Source organism: Salarias fasciatus, chromosome 22, assembly GCF_902148845.1.
Source record: "Salarias fasciatus chromosome 22, fSalaFa1.1, whole genome shotgun sequence".
Taxonomy (NCBI): domain Eukaryota; kingdom Metazoa; phylum Chordata; class Actinopteri; order Blenniiformes; family Blenniidae; genus Salarias; species Salarias fasciatus.
In genome coordinates this window covers 28,454,604-28,473,117 of record NC_043765.1, presented here as the reverse complement: position 1 = coordinate 28,473,117, position 18,514 = coordinate 28,454,604, and the positions used below count along the sequence as shown (strand labels likewise).

Here is an 18,514-nt window from a genome sequence, read left to right as displayed (position 1 = left end):
GCCGCTCGCCGCCTCTGGCCATCGCTGCAAACCGGCACGGCAGAACCCAGATGATCAGACCGCATTCAGAGGCCGCTCTGGACAGAGCTGCTGGCGGCGGAGGACGTGCTTTCTGTGCTAATGTCCAGACAATACCTCTGTGATGCATTCGGCTTGGATATAAAAGAAAGTGGCGGTTTTACCGGGCGCCAGATTGATGCCGGAATGTCAAACATTGAGGTTTGCAGATTATGGTCGACGATCAACAGGAGAAAAATGCTTCAATTCTGAAAGGAAAGGTTTGCAAAGAATCTGGAAAGTTCGCATTAGGGCGGAGTGCTTTAACACAACAAACACAATCTGAGAGAAGATCTCTGAAAACGCCCAGTGGGAATCTTTACTCCTGCAGAGGTAACCAGCGACCATATGTCAGCTTCTCAACGAGCGACTCGGACTTGGAAACGGGAATCAGACACGCTGCGATGCTAAACTGGTCCTCGCCGTCGCGTCTGAACCACGGTGACGGTTCTTGTTCGACCGATTCGGGAAGTCCCAGATTCAGTCGGACGGTTCAACAGCCGGGTGGCGGCGACGCCCGGCGGCAGCCGAGGACGCCGCAGCTTCACCTCCACCCCTCAACATCAGGACAGGCAATCCTCCCTTTCCTCATCAGCCGCCCTGTGGGGGGGTTGAGCCCCAGGACATCAAGACATCATATTCCCTGCGACTCCTCTGCTGAGGTGTGAAGCAGCATGAGAGAGAGGGAACGGCGCCCCCGCCCCCCCACCGGGGCGAGGGTAATGGACCGCGAAGTGGACCTGAGCTATAAATGCTGATGCAATCAAAGGATACCAATAACCTGTGAAATGCAAACTGTTCCGGCAGACGACGGCACAGCCGAGGGAACGGGAAGGACAACAAGCCAGCCAGCCAACGGCGGTCCGGAACACACAGAGCGCCGCCCTCATGGGTAGAGAGCATCTATATCGAAGCCTCGCTCTTTTATTTCGTCCTCACTTGATTTGTCAAACAGATGTCCAGACAGAGCCCCGTTATCAAAAAACCGCTTCCAACAGGGAGGGGAGGGGCTGGAATGAGATTCAAGAGCTTTTATTGTTCCATTTCCAAAGCAGTCCCAACATCCAGACCTGCTGCTGATGGGACTCGTCTTCACCAGGTTCAGTCAGGTACAGTCTGTCATCTGGATGGAGGAGACCTTATTGGACACCAGGTACCTGAAGTGACAGCCTGATGGAGACTTTCTGCAGAACCAGACTCAGAGGAAACCTCCTGCAGAACCAGACAGAACTCTTGTTTTCTGTAGAGAATCACCAAGGTTGTGATCTTGCTGTGGTGGAACCTTCATCCTGTCGTCGGTCCGGAGCTCTGAACTCAGCTCTCCTGATCGGTTCAGACCGTCTGGCTTCAGCCTCATCGGCGACTCGTTATGACGCAGATCCTGAATGAAAACCAGACTTTACAGGGAAACCGTGGAGTCCTGAGACGGCGCCGGGCGGATGATGAAACCTCGGCCTCGCCGTGCGAAACGGCGGAGCTCTGAATGAAGCATTAGTGGCAGCAGTGCATGATGGATCCACGCAGCTCCTTCCAGCCGTTCCAGAAGTGACTCACTGCTGTCGGCCCACCGAGAGAAACGGTGGTTCCCAGTCATTCTCAACCTCATACACACCTGGACCAACAGGAATCCACACACTGCCGCACAGCTCAACGCTCAGTCCTGCTTTTACTGATCCCCGAGACTTTTCACTTCAACTGGATCCTCAACTAGACCCTCAGATAAATTTGCCTCCCACATCCTGACATGGTGCATCTTTCCCTCAATGAATAAACTATTAATCAATTCCAATTATTCCAAGTTATGGACCGAGTGCTGGTTCAAGTTTGATACAAATATAGTAAATAGAGAAAAATTAAGTTGAATGAGACAATTGTAAAAAAAATAATAATAATAAAATAACAACAGGAGGTTGGTGCATAAAAGCTTCTTTTTTTTTAATTTAAGAATTTCCTTTGGATTAAATAAACAGCTAAAATGACAAAGACACTTTCAAATAAATATCTGATATAGCATATTGAATATAGTTAAAACAGCTCAAATAAAACCAAAATGAATAAACTGTACAAAAAAATCTTCCCCCTAAATACTTAAAAACAAGAAAATAAGAGCGTATAATACAGCTAAAATGGATTCAAAATGAAATTCGATCTCTCTCTGAGAGAGAGAGAGAGAGAGAGAGAGAGAGAGCGATAGCTCAAGCAAACTTAAAACAACTAGCATTCACATACCTGTCAGGTGATACGCTTTCACTGTATTTTAATACGGGGAAAATGCAGTTTTATCAAATTTGGGCGTTTTGTATTTCTGTCGCCAAAAGAAAAATAGGGGGCGGGGCTGGTGTCCGCCATAGTTCTGATTGGTTGAAGGGAGAGGCGGGAGCGTTTGTTTTGTTTATGGGGAGCGCGAGGTGAGGGAGAGGAGGCGGGTTGGTGAGGAAAGCTGATGGGAGTGATGGAAGTTTCTTTATTTGCTGGTGGACTCTGTGTGAACCAGGAACATTCTGAGTGTTCCAGACCTGTTCCAGAGTCCCGAGTGGCGAGCTGTGGTGGATCCACTGAGGTCCGAGTGAACACGGACCTAATCTGTTCCTCCCGCCGGCTGAAGACAGCTGGGACTTTTAAAAACAGGTCTCTACATCCAGCTGACAATTCAGAACTATATTCAGAATGATTCTTATTGTGTACTTTCAAATTAAACAAACAAAATGTATATTTGAAAAATATTGTTTTTTACTGTCATTGATTTATTATTAATATTATCTTTTTTTTAATGGTTTACTTTTTATTATGATTTTTTGTGCTACCTGGTTCGTTATTATCACCTTACTAAAAGGTTAAAGCTCAAGAGTCCATGTTAGCAAACATTTCAATAAATATGTTTGAAATAGTTCATGTTGTGATTGTTGTTGTTTGTTGGTTTTTGTTTGTTTGCTTTTTGCTTTAGTTTTCCTTCATCTGCCGATAAGTAAGTAGTCAGTACAGGTGTGAAAACCCCCAATAAGGGAGGCATGAGGTCTGCCTGGACAGGTATGCATTTGCAACACGAATAAAAATCCTAAATCAGCTGAAACTGCTGAACTAAATATCTCCCCGAAACATCTACAAAAACTCAGTCTTGAGATCAAAGGGCATGTTCTCTTGGTGCTGATGAGAAGTGAAAATGTGATGAAGACAGAAAAACATCTGTTGAATATTGGATCAAAAAGATTTATCACTGTTATTCTGAATAAAACATCCCAAAGCACAAAGTGTATTTTACTAATAAGTCGTACTGCAGCTGAGATATTCAATACAATTAGAAATCTGGAAATCTATTTTCTGTGCAGTGTGCAGCACGCTGTGTCAGAACAGCAGGAAATACAGCGACGCCTCAAATAGATGACTGAAGCTTGAAGCTGCTAATAATAACATCGGCCTGGTTTCCCAGCATGCAGCAGGAGAGTCACACCGTGAAGCTGAACCACCAGATCCATCGCATCCTCACCTCCTGTCGGAGTCTGACGAAACGCAAAGACCTGAGGAGCCAAGCGCTCGCCCCTGATGCATGATGGGAAACACCTGGCCCCTGTGGACAGCTTCCCTCACCGCATCCATCCCGGAGCGGCGAGGCGCTAAGCTAGCTCTGAGGCTCTTCAGACTGGAGAGGTTCCAGCTGTTCTATGGGAAAGGTGGGTCACAAGCAATCCCAGGAAATATGGATCCAGAGGTAATCCATTCATCTTTCAGCGCTTTTTCCTATTTTTTGGCTGAAAAAACTTTGGAGTTGAAGTAAAAAAGTGTTTTGTACACGATGTTTTAAACACGATTCCATCTCCAGCAGACAATGAAACGACCCCAGTAAACTCAACAACTTCCCGTGCAAAAACTGATGGAAAAACTAAAACGTAACAGAAATCTGAAATCTGAAGTCCAGAGAAATGAAAGTCTGACTTTTAGAGTTCAAAATCCCCAAAAAACCAGGTCAAAGATTCAGGGTTTGTATTTGAGTCTCCACAGAAACACGAAGGCCAGAACGAAGTCCTGTTTACACAACTTTTTCTAGTAGAAATAGAAAACTTTCATTGTGTTTGTTCGTCTGGTTACAAAACAACAGGACTGGCACCAAAACACAACTTTTTGAAAAGAGTATATTGTTCTCCCTGTTCTCCATCGTTAATGTTTACAGTGTATTGTTCTCTGTTGTTTAGAAAAACAAACCAGCAGCACCAACTCGCCCGGCATGTAAAGCAGGTAATTTCCTGCTGTTTCCACGTAGCTTATGTTGATCTCCGGGTTGTACGGAGGAAGGAATCCTTCCTCTGCTCACCAGTTTCAGATCTGACTGACCCCGTGATTACTGAGAGCATCAGGCTGCGGGAGACTCACACTCTTTGGACATCCCCACCGCGAAGCACTTCTGCAGGCGGCAGTACTGGCAGCGGTTCCTGGTCACCTTGTTGATGATGCAGTTCTTGTCGCGGTGACACGTGTACACCATGTTCTTCTGGATGCTCCGGCGGAAGAACCCCTGCAGAGACAAAGACAGCAGACGTCAACCTCGCTCCGCTTCTGATCTCCCGGTTTCCTCAAACAGCGCCGGCTGCGTGACGCTGAGCCGGATGCTTTGAGAGGAGAGGATGGCGCCGCGGCGCCGCGCCGGGACGAGCTTCACACGCCGGGTTTAAACTCACAAAACCGAGCGCCGCTGGGAACAAAGCAGGCGGGAACCTCGGGGTATCAAACGACGGGCGGCGCGGAAGCACAGCCGAGGACTTTGGTTCGCCGCTCAACTTGACAAGGTGACATTGGGCTTGTGTGGAAGACCAAAGCCGCCCGTCCTTCAAACGGAGGCTTTTCAAGTCAGCCGGCAGCACAGCGGAGCGGTAATGGATCCTAATTGGACTCATTCGGTGTGTTCAAGTTCAAAAAGATAGAAGTTAGTACTGGAGCAAAAGAAGAAGAAGAAGAAGTGGAGTTGAAGGAGGATATCGGGACGGTTCGGGTCACGGAGCTGCAGGAACTTCCTCAACACTCCTGACACCTGCAACCTCCTCAGATCTGCTCTTCAGACCAACTTTTACAAAGAAACAGAGGAACAGACAGTCGCAGTGAATAATGAGACTCAGCGTCAGTGTCGCCGTGACGACGGGACCGAGCCGTGATCACACGGACCCTCGGGAACCAGATTACACCCTGACCCCGATCCGACTGAACCGAAATGGAACGTCGCCGCTTATGTACACAAGGAGTATTGGACCAATCCCACAATGCTTTGCTGATCACTTTGTGCAGTGTTCATGTAAACGAGCCTCCGAATCGGGAATAATTCAATCCGATTGACCAAAAGCAGACGGTGAACACAGATCATGATTTGGAACTGATAAACCTGCAGCTGTGGACCTTAAATAATCAGATTAAAGCTGATCCCGTTAAAGTCAAGGCCTCTAAATGCTCCAGTCTGATTAGAAATCCCACCATTGATCTGATCAGAGGCTCTGCTGCGGCTTTCTGCGCATGCCTGTTGACGTCCAACACGGTGGCAACTGGCGATGCGATGGACGACGGAGCCGTTTCAGCGTCGAGTCGAGGCGAACATGTCAAACTGGACGGTGCTGTTAAATAAGGTGCTTTCACTGCTGTTAATACAACTGTTACCCAGCAAGGGAAAACACACAGTTCTGTTGTCGCAGCAACGCTGAAACACTGTCAACATGAAGGATGCTGTGCTTTCAGTGCTCTGAACAGAAACTAGTCACTTTGGGACACGACTGATTCCTTTTGGGGGGATCCTCCTTTTAAGGAGTCAGGGGTCAAGGCCACAGACAGGGATTCAAACCCATGAACCCGCAAACCCAAATACGCTTCTCCGCCGGCTGGGCTCCGATCGACCCACACTGGTTTGGTGACAAGTTCAAACATGACACCGTCACGCCTCACGCAGAGCTGGAGCTGTTCTGAATGTGTCGACTCCCTGAAGGTCCTCCAGGCCTCAGGGTGGCCCCGCTGTGCAGAGGGGGGGCCTGGAGGGGCCGCCGCACGCCGGACCGCCGTCCTCCCGGGAGAACCGCAGCGACCCACAGGTTGAACCACACGGCGCTTGTTGCCAAGCAGAGTGAAGAGCCTGGATGGGAAGAGTCGTCACACATGGTGCCTCCACCTCTTCCTCTTCCTCCTCTTCCTCTTCCTCCTCCTTTTCCTCTTCCTCCTCCTCCTCTTCCTCCTCCTCCTCCTCTTCCTCTTCCTCCTCCTCTTCCTCCTCTTCCTCTTCCTCTTCCTCTTCCTCCTCCTCCTCCTCCTCTTCCTCTTCCTCCTCTTCCTCCTCCTCCTCTTCCTCCTCCTCCTGATGATATTCGCTTGCTGTAGCTCGGGGGAGATTTTCGACGCCCGTCCATCATCCGGGCCGTTTGCACATGTTTGCAGGCGTTGCCGGCGGAGTCTTGCTCACTGTGATTTGGGGGGGGTCGGGGGGGTGGATGGGGTTAAAACTCCATTTACCACGGGCGCCGGTGACGGATGGGACCTTGCCTTTTCATTAGCGGAGCAGGATGCATGATGGGTAACAGATTAGATCACAGGACTGAAACGGCTGACTCTGTAGCCCCATCTCGCTTCGGCCTCAAGCATCCGTCACCCACAGCCCCCCCACCTCCACCCCCTCCCCCCCCGTTACCGACGCTACCCGCCACACAGGGCCGTGGCGGCGGCGGGGGCCCGGCGGCACGCGAGCGGTCCGAGGTCACCTCCCCTCCGCCGCCATTATTCATCCCCTTAATAGAGGCCTTTATCCCGGCTGATGTAAGCTGGCAGACATTACCTGGGGGGCTGACGGATGGCGATGGAGGCGCCCCGCGCCCCCGTCCGCCGCCGCCGCAGCGCCCAAGGCTGGCCAGGTGCTTATGCCATTCAGAGCGGAGCGCATGCAGGTCGCTTAGCCTTGGAAATCTCCCACTGTGTGTGTGTGTGTGTGTGTGTGTGTGTGTGTGTGTGTGTGTGTGTGTGTGTGTGTGTGTGTAGAGAGGGTGGGTGGGTGGGGGGGTGGGGGGGGGGGGGGGGTAGTGCTTCAGTGTGTGCTGTGTTCTTAACCCAGAATGCCTCTCTCAGGATGAGTGAGCGTTTGGTGGGGAAGGCCTGCTGTGAGCAGTCTTAGGCTCCGCCTCCTGATCAGCCCCGGTCCGCGTCACAAAGCGCAACGAGAGAAAGGTGCGAGAAACTAATAGGATTTGTGTTTTTGAGCTTAGTCCGTTTGTAGGAAGTCCTGAAGGTGTGAAACTCGACCTCAGCTTAGCCTGGACTAAACTGAGGAGCGGATCAGCGGGTGAGCCGGGAGGTCTCTCTGACGTACGCTGCTCCCGACGCCGAGGTCGGAGTTCAAAATGAGCACGAGGCTCCGTCACCTTTAACCCCGGTGTGTGGACACCCCGGACACGACAGTACAGATGGCGAAGTGGAGAACTGAAGCCAGGCGGTTCTGGCTTTGTTGTGGCTTCCAGTGTGTATCCTACACCGTGTTTCACAGATGAGAGCCCAGACCATACCGTCTGGGACCACCAGATGTCCCCGTTTGACGGCTGAATGCTGCTACGGCATCAGTGAGCAAGAAGAATGTCACAACAAAACACCAGGAGCCAAACAGGAGGGCCAGATTGAACATTCTACACAAAACAGCTGAAAATCAATAGAAAAACACTTATAAACACTCATAAAGATACTAAAAAAACAACTTAAAACTATAAGACAATGCTAAATAACAAACAATAAAGCATAAAATGATAACTCCATGTTTAAACATGCAAAAAATTCAACCACAACAGGAAACACGACTAAAGGGCACGACCGCAAAAAATCCTAATAATACAGTATGTGCTAAAGAGGAAGAGACACAAAACGAAATATGGTGGAAGAAAACCAAACAGCTTTACAAACTCATCATCAGTGAGGTAAAATTAATGATAAAGAATAAGATGGATCATTATAATCAGGCCAAAGTGACCAGTGTCTGGTTATATATATATATATAAAAAAAAAAGAAAATATAAACGTCATCTAAAGGTAAAGGTAAAATTAAAGAACATAAAAAAACAATTAAAAATACACAGAAAAACATTAAGTAAACCAAAACTGGGAATTACAGAAACAAAAAAGGACAAAAAACACATCTGTAGACACAACACGAGCAGCGACAGACACAAAACAAAGTGAAAGAGCCCAAAACGTTCAACAGGATCAAAAACACAAGACTGACTACGACGGGAAAAGGCGTAAAGTTGCACGAAACAAACAACAATTGACCATGAATGACTGAAAATGAATGGTTGAAGAAGAAATGTTTTCTAAAACTATGAGAAACACGATTAGTAAGGACTGAAAACTAAATAAGAGACAGAATCAGATGACTGTGCGCTCAGATTTTCAGCTGTGGAGACAGACCAAGAATGAATCCTCTGCATAAAGTTTGCTCCACAGCTTCTGAACATCGGCTCTCCTCCAACCAGAGCCGGTTCAGACGGCGAACACGCCGCTTCCCAAAATGCAACGCCAACAAAGGCAGCTGCAGGAGTCACAGAACAGGAAGCAGAAGAAGAAATCTCAAAAACAAAGCAGCGTCAACTCATAAAACAGCCGAAAACTGACGAGAACGACCTGAGATCAGCCTCAAAAGAAGAGAAAAGCACTTTCAGAAGGGAGACGAGCTCATAAAGTCACTAGAAATGACAAAGAAGGAAGATAAACAGCTGCACAACAAGCAGAATCAGACACTGAAGTGCCGCTAAAATATGATATATCGTCCTAAAAAACAAAGGAAACAGGGATCAGTGAGGGAGAGCCTCCAAAGCAGCAGAAAAACAAGAGGAAAACTAATGTTGAGGCTGGAAAATGAGCTGCAAAGTGGGCGAAATGTGACATTAACAGATTAAAAAGTGATGAAACCAACGACAATTAAAGAACTCAAGAGAAAGGCAAAGTTAAAAACTGAGTAAGAATCAGAAAAACAATGGAGAAAGAATGAAAACACAATGGAAGGAAACAGCTCTTCCAGGAAAAACAGGTAAAATTCACAAAAAAATGAGAATTATATGGACATGTGATACAAAAAAAGACAAAAATATAAACCATAAAAGTTACTAAAACAAACTTAAAATGCCACAAAATGACTGAAAACGGTGCAGAGTCAGTGGAATACAAAGAGAAGACAAAATGTGACGAGAGAAGTTATAAAAGTGACACAGAATGAACAAAAATGCCTGAAAACCAACAGAAAAGGACAAAATTGAAATTCTCATGAAGCAAATACATACTCATAAAAACACAAAACGACCCACAAAATGAAAAAAAAAGGACAACGTGTGAAGAAACTCAGAAAAGCGGCCAAACAACCTTCAACAGACAGAAAGGAAAACAATCAGAAAGTTCTAGAAACATACATAAAGCAAAAGAAGCAGACTGAGATCTGAAAGAAGTGTCATCTGAAAAACGACTAGGAATGTTTTACGTGAGGTTTAAAATTTGAAATTCAGTTAATTTCAGAGAACAGTTAAAGGTATAATGGACGATTTTCTCGAAAAAGTTGAAGCCAAACGTTTGTTACTCGCTTTTTGAAAAACGTGCATGTGCCAGACCATCCTACCTGCTCTTGCTGCTCCTATGAGCGCGCTTGACGGCGTGACACAAGCATTTCTCCAGCATGATGGACATGTTGGAGGACCAATAGTTGAGATTCACATCACGCCATTCATTGGCTAAAACATCGTCCATGATACCTTTAATGTTCCACAATGAAAAGTAAATGTACCTCGTGGTTTTTTCCACTAAGCTACTGGAAAGAAGAAGAAGCTGCAGAACTGAGGAGGCGAGGAAATTGGCTTTACACACAAACAACATCGTGCAGTTAGAGCAGCTGGTCGTTTGGGGGCGCTGTCAGTCGAAATGAACACTGACCAAACAGGCAGAAGAAGAAATCTGGCTCATCTGATTGGTGCGGACTGAAACCGGACATCCCGCCCCAGCAGCCAGCTCGCGGTTAGCGGCTAATGCTAACCATAACAGCTGTGATTTATAGTCTTCTAACCATCTATTAATGAGCCCCTGCTCTTCCTCACCACCCCATGTCTGACCTCTGACCTCCAGACAGGTTCTAAGTCTTTCTCTGAGTGTCTGTTTCTTCTGACAGGCTGGAGGGACGAGGCTGGAGAGAGGAGGCTGGAGAGAGGCTGGAGAGAGGCTGGAGAGAGGCTGGAAAGAGGGTGGAGAGAGGCTGGAGGAAGGGTTAAGAGAGGGTTGAGAGAGGGTTGAGAGAGGCTGGAGAGAGGATGGAGAAAGGATGAAAAAGGGTGAATAGAGGGTGGAAAGAGGCGGCAGAGAGGAGGCTAGACAGAGGCTGAAGAGAGACTGGAGAGAGGCTGGAGAGAGGGTGGAGAAAGGCTGGAGAGAGGGTGTAGAAATGATGAAAAAGGGTGACTAGAAGGTGGAGAGAGGCGGGAGAGAGGAGACTGGAGAGAGGCTGGAGAGAGGAGGCTGGAGAGAGGGTAAAGAGAGGCTGGAGAGAGGAGGCTGGAGAAAAGGTTGAGAGAGGCTGGAGAGAGGCTGGAGAGAGGAGGCTGGAGAGAGGGTTGAGAGAGGCTGGAGAGAGGCTGGAGAGAGGGTAGAGAGGCTGGAGAGAGGGTAAAAAGAGGCTGGAGAGAGGGTGTCGAAAGGATGATAAAGGGTGAATAGAGGCTGGAGAGAGGAGGCTGGAGAGAGGGTAAAGAGAGGCTGGAGAGAGGAGGCTGGAGAGAGGGTAAAGAGAGGCTGGAGAGAGGCTGGAGAGAGGAGGCTGGAGAGAGGCTGGAGAGAGGCTGGAGAGAGGCTGGAGAGAGGGTGGAGAGAGGGTAAAGAGAGGCTGGAGAGAGGGTAAAAGAGGCTGGAGAGAGGGTGTCGAAAGGATGATAAAGGGTGAATAGAGGGTGGAGAGAGCCAGGAGAGAGGAGGCTGGAGAGAGGCTGGAGAGAGGCTGGAGAGAGGGTAAAGTGGAGAGAGGGTGAAGAGAAAGTGGAGAGAGGCAGGAGAGCGGAGACTGGAGAGAGGCTGGACAGAGGTTGAAGAAAGACTGGAGAGAGGAGGCTTCAGTGAGGCTGAAGAGAGGGTGGAGAGAGTCTGGAGAGAACAGCCCATGCAGGCCATCTCCACACCAGGTGAGGGTGTGATGTGTTGGGGGGCCATGGGGGGCCATAGGGGGACACTGGGCCAGTCCCCCACCCCCCCTTACTCCGCTGATAAAGTGCACCTTAACGCAGATGGTTATCCAACATCTTGTTATCTTAATGGGCCGAGGATCGGGTGGCGCAGCGCCGGCTGCCCGCCATCGCAGCCCTTCTCATTTACAGATTAAAAAACGAAAGTGCCGCCCATCAATTATTCAGCCACAATCCAACCCCTTGTACACCTGGCCTCCTCTCTCTGACTCTCTCTCTGGCTGCCTGACTCGCTCGTCCCGGCCTTTTCATTGAGACCGGACTGTTTTGTGTTGCCTGAGCATTTAGTACAGAGAGAGAGAGAGCAAGAGAACGAGGGGGAGTGAGAGAGAGAGAGAGAGAGAGAGAGAGAGAGAGAGAGAGAGAGAGAGAGAGAGAGAGAGAGAGAGAGAGAGAGAGAGAGAGAGAGATTAGCTTTCACTCTTAATCGTGTCGACATCTTATCAGTGCCGTGGAAAGTGGAGAGGACACTGGAGACCCAGGAGGGTTCCAGAAAAATGAGGACCGGCTGTGTGTGTGTGTGTGTGTGTGTGTGTGATATTTATCCAGGTTAACCACAGCAGGCTATTACTTACACCTGGAGTTCAATGGAAAGACATGCCAGGGTTCACGGAGGAGCCGGGGCGGGGGGGGGGGGGGGGGGGGGGTTGAGCAGACGCCACCAGAAGACGGACAGGAAGGCCTCCCTCACTGATGCATGATGGGAGGGTCACACACATGTGAAAAATGATCTTGATCATGTTCACATGACTTCAGCAGTAAGTCTGACTCGTCTGTTGGTGTTCTGAATCTCTTCCTAGTTGTTTCATTTCCCTTGATTCATTTTCTGAACGTCTACATGATTGTAATTTCAATCTCTGTTGTAATTGGTTATTTAGAATTCCCTGCTTATTTCAATAATTAATAATATATAATAATATATAATAATAATATAATATATATATAATATATAATATATATATATATAAATTATATATATATATAATATAATTATATATATATATATATATATATATATATATATATATATATATATAATTATTACGCGGTGGCGCAGTAGTTAGCGCTCTTGCCTCACAGCAAGAAGGTCCTGGGTTCAAATACCGGCCGGGGCTCAGGGCCTTTCTGTGTGGAGTTTGCATGTTCTCCCCGTGTGTGCGTGGGTTCCCTCCGGGTACTCCGGCTTCCTCCCACAGTCCAAAAACATGCATGGTAGGTTAATTGATCACCCTAAATTGCCCCTAGGTATGAATGTGTGAGTGAATGGTTGTTTGTCTATATATGTCAGCCCTGCGACAGACTGGCGAACTGTCCAGGGTGTACCCTGCCTTCGCCCACAGCAGCTGGGATCGGCTCCAGCCACCCGCAACCCCGAAAGGGAAGAAGCGGCAGAAAATGGATGGATGGATGGATATATATTTAAATAATTTTTAAAAAAATTACGTCTTTCAGCTGTCATTTTCCCCCTGTGGTCATAAAGTCAGGGATGTTTTCTTTCTGTGTGGAGTTTGCATGTTCTGCCTGTCTCCTCCTGTAAGCATGCATGTGGATGGGGTTTTCAGGTAATATCAAACCCTTTTGTAGTCATTCAGCAAACCTGTTGGTGTTTTGAGCCTCTTCCCACTTGTTGTGTGTCTCTTTAAAAACCTGTTTTTGTCTTTTTGCCTGTTGGGTCATTGGAGGTATTGGAACTGAGCCTTATTGTGGTCATTTTGAAAACCTGTCGTCACGTCCAGCACCTCTATCCTTCCAGCTTCTCTGCTTCACTTCACAAATCCTTTGGATCTACATTCTTTTACATCTCCTTCTTGTTTCAAATTTCTTTTCATCCATTTGAAGCAGTTTTTTCCGGCCTGTTTTTGGCTTTCAGTCAGGATGCAAGTCTGCTGGGAGTTGTTCTCGTCACTTCAACGTCACACTCTGTGTCTCGCCAATGTTTTTACAGCTGGTTTACTAACTTTTTGTTGCTTTTAAAGTCGTTTACGTCATACTTAAGAGTTGTTTTCTCAATTAATTCTTGTATCCTGCTTTTCCCAGCCTGCGAAAGTCACCTTCAGTCAATAATCAGCTATTTCAGCTCCTCTTGCACTACCGAGGACTTCTAAACTATGAAATATCAGTAATTCTATCTGTTGAGTTTTCAACAGGAAGTCCGAACAACTGGACTTCACATTACCCCAGAACCTGCATAACAGCATGACCTGAAGAACATAGACCTCTAATACATAGACCCAGAGCTGACGGTGGAGGGATGTGAAGTGAATATTCATCTAGACTAGTCAGATATGCATGAATGAAGAGAAACACCTACTGAACTGAAGTTTTTATGGGGAAATCACACTAACAATGTCAAAAGCTCATTAAAGTCCATTTTCATGATAAAGTTCCTTCAAGAGCATTTTTCTGTAAACGCTCCTATGTCAACATGCTATGTTGCTATATGCTATATGTTTTTATATATTTATATATATTTCAGGTGGATACACCTGCACTGGCGCTCACATGAAGGACAGAAGATGAGCGCCATGAGTATGTATGGCTGCCGAATTCAGTTCTTGGTTCTACCGAGTACCATTTAGCCTGAAATCAATCGTGTGTGTCAGTGTCTGAATGCAGCGTTGTCGACAAGAGCGTAATGGCGTCAGTAGCTAGCATGTCGACAAAGCAAGAGTGACTAGAGAGGACCATGGCACTTTTCAAAATAAGATGCAGATTATGCTCACTGTGGTGATAAACTTAATCTTAGGAAGTTCCTGGTTAAGAACAAGATTCTACCCCAGGCTGTGGAGTAAACAGCCTCAGAGCTATGGCTAAAACTCCTGCAATCGGCACCGTTAGCATCCGTCAGTGACTTGTCTGCAACCGGCAACAAATTAACATTTATTGCAAAATAAACACACAAAAGTACAGAAAATCGGTACTGTAGAATACTGGTACCATTTCCCAGGTACCGGGTCTTGGTACTTTGGTTCCAATATGAACGGCAGCCATCTCTGTGGGAGCTCAAAGCCTGACACTGTGGAAACGCTGAACGGGGACGGCGGTGATGTTGTGGTTCGTCTGCTGCATGAACTGGAAACGCAGGACAACAGAGATCTGACGGCACAAAGAGCCGCATTGTCCGCCCGGAAAACGTGAAACCTCCACAGATAAGGCACAAACAGAGCTGCAGTCAACAGGTAGGACGCAGGGACAGCACTCTCTCAAACCCCCCTCCCCCGGCCCGCCGGCCCCCCACTCAGGAAACAGAATCCTACTGGGCCGAGCACCCGAGGAGCGCAGATGAACCGGCAGATAGACGAGAGATCGGAAAGAGAATCGGGGGGAAAGAGGGAAGAGAACAAGAGGAGGAGGAAAAACGAGGAGATCGCTGGCGAACAGAGGAGCTGTGTGAGAGCCATAAAGAGACAACGGCGTGGAGACAGGAGCAGGTTTCACGTCACCTGTGGCCCCCCTTTCTTCTCCACGGTCAGAGCAGCTCTGTCGAACCGGGACCTGGGAAAAGAGGCACCTGGAGCCTTTAATACCCCCACCCCTGTCCCCCCCCTCCGGACCCCCCACCCCTCAGCCCAGTCCCACGCCTCACACAGGTCCTTCATTCACACCATCAGTTTGGAGTTTAAACCCATTACAACAGCTTTTTTATGATTCTCCGATCCCAGCTTCTACCAGTTTTGCAACATTTCTTGTAATTTGACACCTGCTTCCTGTTAGAGATGGCCTGGTCTTGACACCTGCTGCACCCGGAGCAACTTCAACGGCCTCGACACAGGTCTGATTTACAAAGGACAACGTTGACTTTTGAGCTGTTCTGAATACGTGACGTGTCTTCTGCTGGAGACTCTGTGTGACGACGGCTTCACGGTTGAACCAGATCGATATGAAGTCGGCAGAGAAATATTATGGTTTTTTGGCGGGATCAGTAGTCGACACGTGGAAACACATCCAGTAAGAAGATGAACGCTAAGTCGAGTCACAGTTTAACCGTTTGCTGGTTTCCTCCTCCAATGAGCTACCAGAGAATCCACATCGTTTTCAGGAGATCCAGCAGGAGCAAAATGCCTCTTTCCTGATCCATTTTTTGACTTTCTTCATTTAAAGTGACTTTTTTTTTTTTTTTTTTTTTTTTTTGACACCGGACCGCGTAAAAAATCCTCATGATTCTATCTGCAGACCATATCAGGAGCCATGTCTCCCAAAAAATACACATCACATCTGAATCTAATTGTTGGGAACTTTGAACTTTGTTTTACTGTGTATAAAAGAAGCAAACAGCATAAAAGTGTAGTTTTCTTCAAACCCAGCCACAAAAGTAATTTACTGTCAGACTAATACATCTAAAAGGTGACTTGGAGGTTTTTCAGTGGACTAGACAACTACTCAAAGTGGACCAGATAGCTATACATAACTGCAAAACTAGAACTATAATAATATTAATAGAGTTTATTAACAGATTAATAGAATGCTATCATGAAAGTGTATGTTAGAGTATTTTCACATATAAAGTCTTTCTACCAGAATGAACTCAGAATATCTAATCAAAACTTGAAACTTGGATGAAGTTTTAAAAGCTTTTGGAGAGGATTTTTTTTTTTTTTTTTTTTTTTAAGAAAATCAATTTCAAAATCTCCAAAGAGAAAAATCCTGATATTGATGAGACTCGATGTCGCTCCTCTTAGAAGCAGCCACATGATCCGGCTGATTGTTATTTGAAAAAGTCTACAATATTCTTTACATTCTAGTTTGAAATAGGATCAGTAAAGGCAGAAAAACAAAATTTTCTAAAGTTAATCTTACTCCTCGTGGTTTTTTGAGTTTTGTGACGGTTTGAGTTCAGTTTTCATGAAGTAGTAAAAAGGCCGTCATGTAGCCGTTTGGCTAGCTGCTGTGGCGTAACAAACGTGTCTATCCCCCCCATCACTCTGAACCCCTCCCTCGAAGCCCCCCCCCCCCCCCCCCCCCCCCCCCCCTAACACCCGGCCTTCTTTCATGTGGCTCAGCGTTTGACAAATCACATTACGGGGCGTCGGTGGCGAGGGGGGGGGGGGGGCGTGCAGATCACGGTGACAGGCGCAGAAAGGATCCTGTTCCCTCCTCTAGCTCCACGGCGCCGAGCTCTTCATCATGGAGGGGTCAGCGCTGACCGGGCCGGGCCGGGCCGATGGCGCTGAGACCCCTCGGATGGAGCATCAGCAGAGACATGCAGACGCAGCCTTGTTTCCACTTTCATCAGCTCCTGAATAATTCAGCGCCACACCCTGGAGGATGTATTTTTAGGACTGTTGGTTCGTCAGCAGGATGTCTGGAAACCGCCATCAGTGTACAGAAAACAGTCTGACAACAGGGTGACAGCGGGGGGGCGCCACACGGCCCGCCGCTGCAGGGGGGACGCAGGCTGGCTCCGCCCCCGACCCCTCTGCGAGGCGCCTCAGGGACGTCTCTCTTCAGATCGCCGCGGAAAATAAACTTTGTGGGAAAGTAAAGTTGTTCTTAGTTACACGTCGGCTTCAATCAGCAGATTCAAGGAACCGACGGAATCCTGGGAGACGAACCACCAACATCAAAACCACAAGAACAGCAAAACCACAAGAACAGCGGTGCCCGTCCAAGGGCTCATTTTCAAAATGCTTTAAAGTGACTGTTGCTTTAGTTTAGTTTCTAAAACCGTACAAGTGAAGCAACACTTTAACCCGCTCCACCCACATGAAGCTGCACTGTAACCTGATCCAAACAGAGCTTAACTCTGCTCTAAAGTCACCATGTAAACGCCTGAAAACTGTGTTCGGAATTAAGATTAAATCCAAACGAACGGCCGGTTCATTCTCCTTCAAGAGCAGAATTCTATGTAAATGGGGCGACTTTGTCCCGGGCGTTCTGGTCATGCTCGTCCATCGCCATGGCGCCCTATTCCGAGATGGCAGCTTGTACGGAGACGATTTATTTAACGGGAGCTGTAGAAGAAATGGACGTGATATAAAGAGCAGACGGACGGGAGCAGAGCAGTGTGGACATTTTCAAAGCTGTCCAATCAGAACGCTCCGCAGCCCCCTGCATTGGAGAGGAACTGATCCTTTGTTTTCCCCATTTAAACACCGAGCTCAGGGGTGGAACTCAGAATGGCTCAATACGGAATGAAGCGATTCTGAATTAACAACACCCTGGACCCAGACTGAGGGAGGCCGAAGGTCTGCTTCACTGTACTGTAACCATCAGTCCATCCATCCATCCATCACCAAACTATCCATTCATCCATCTATCATCAATCCATCCACCCATCACTTTATCATCCATTTATCCATCATGAATACATCCATCCATCCACAATCCATCATCTATTATCAATAAATCCATCTATCAGCCATCCAACATCAATCCATCTATCCATCATCCATCCATCCATCCATCTATCCATCCAACATCAATCCATCTATCCATCAACCATCCATCCACAGGGCCGGCGATTAGGCTGGGCATCCGGGGCACTTGCCCAGGGCGCCGAGCCATAGGGGGCGCCTGACGCCGTGAGGGGCGCCACTGCTCGGTCCCCCCCCCCCCCCCCCGCTTGACAACTATCGCCGACCCCCCCCCCCCCCCCCCCCCCCCCCCACCCCCGCTCAACAAATCTCGCGGCGGGATCCTCCGCGACAGTACCACGGGGCGCTCGTGTCGGCCTTGCCCGGGGCGTCTGAGAAGCCGGCGCCGGCCCTGTCCATCCATCCATCTATCCATCCATCATCAATCCATCCATCCATCACTTTATCATCCATCCATCATCAATCCATCCATCCATCCATCCATTTATTATCAAGCCATCCATCTATCCATCCATCCATCCATCCACCAATCCATCCATCATTTATTATCAATAAATCCATCTATCCAGCCATCCATCATCAATCCATTTATCCATCGCCCATCCATCCAACCATCTATTCATCCATCCATCCATCCATCCACCATCGATTATCTATCCATCCATTTATTATCATGCCATCCATCCATCCATCCACCATGAATCCATCCATCTATCATACATCCATCAACAATTCATCTAACGATCCATTTATCCATCCATCCATGTACTAATGTATTGATCCAGCCATCACATCATCTTCATCATGCTTGTAAAAAAGTCCAGTAACGAGGCCTCATTGCTATCAGGTGTGTTAAACCAGGGAGCTGAAGAACCAGGACTGAGCAGCCCTTCTCTACGTCATTAGACCAGCAGCCAGCGTCCTCGGTGAAGGTGC

The 18,514-nt window shown here is 47.7% G+C and overlaps 1 protein-coding gene across 1 annotated transcript in view; it reads right to left on the bottom strand.

Annotated features, from left to right (window-relative positions):
* Window positions 1-18,514, bottom strand: part of LOC115408996 (retinoic acid receptor beta-like) — a gene marked incomplete at its 3' end in the record, with an annotated part of 82,135 nt that overhangs the window by 44,647 nt on the left and 18,974 nt on the right. The window contains exon 3 of the mRNA XM_030119957.1: window positions 4,423-4,564. Within this exon, the coding sequence (XP_029975817.1) occupies window positions 4,423-4,564 (142 nt within the window). The remainder of the gene's footprint in view (window positions 1-4,422; window positions 4,565-18,514) is intronic.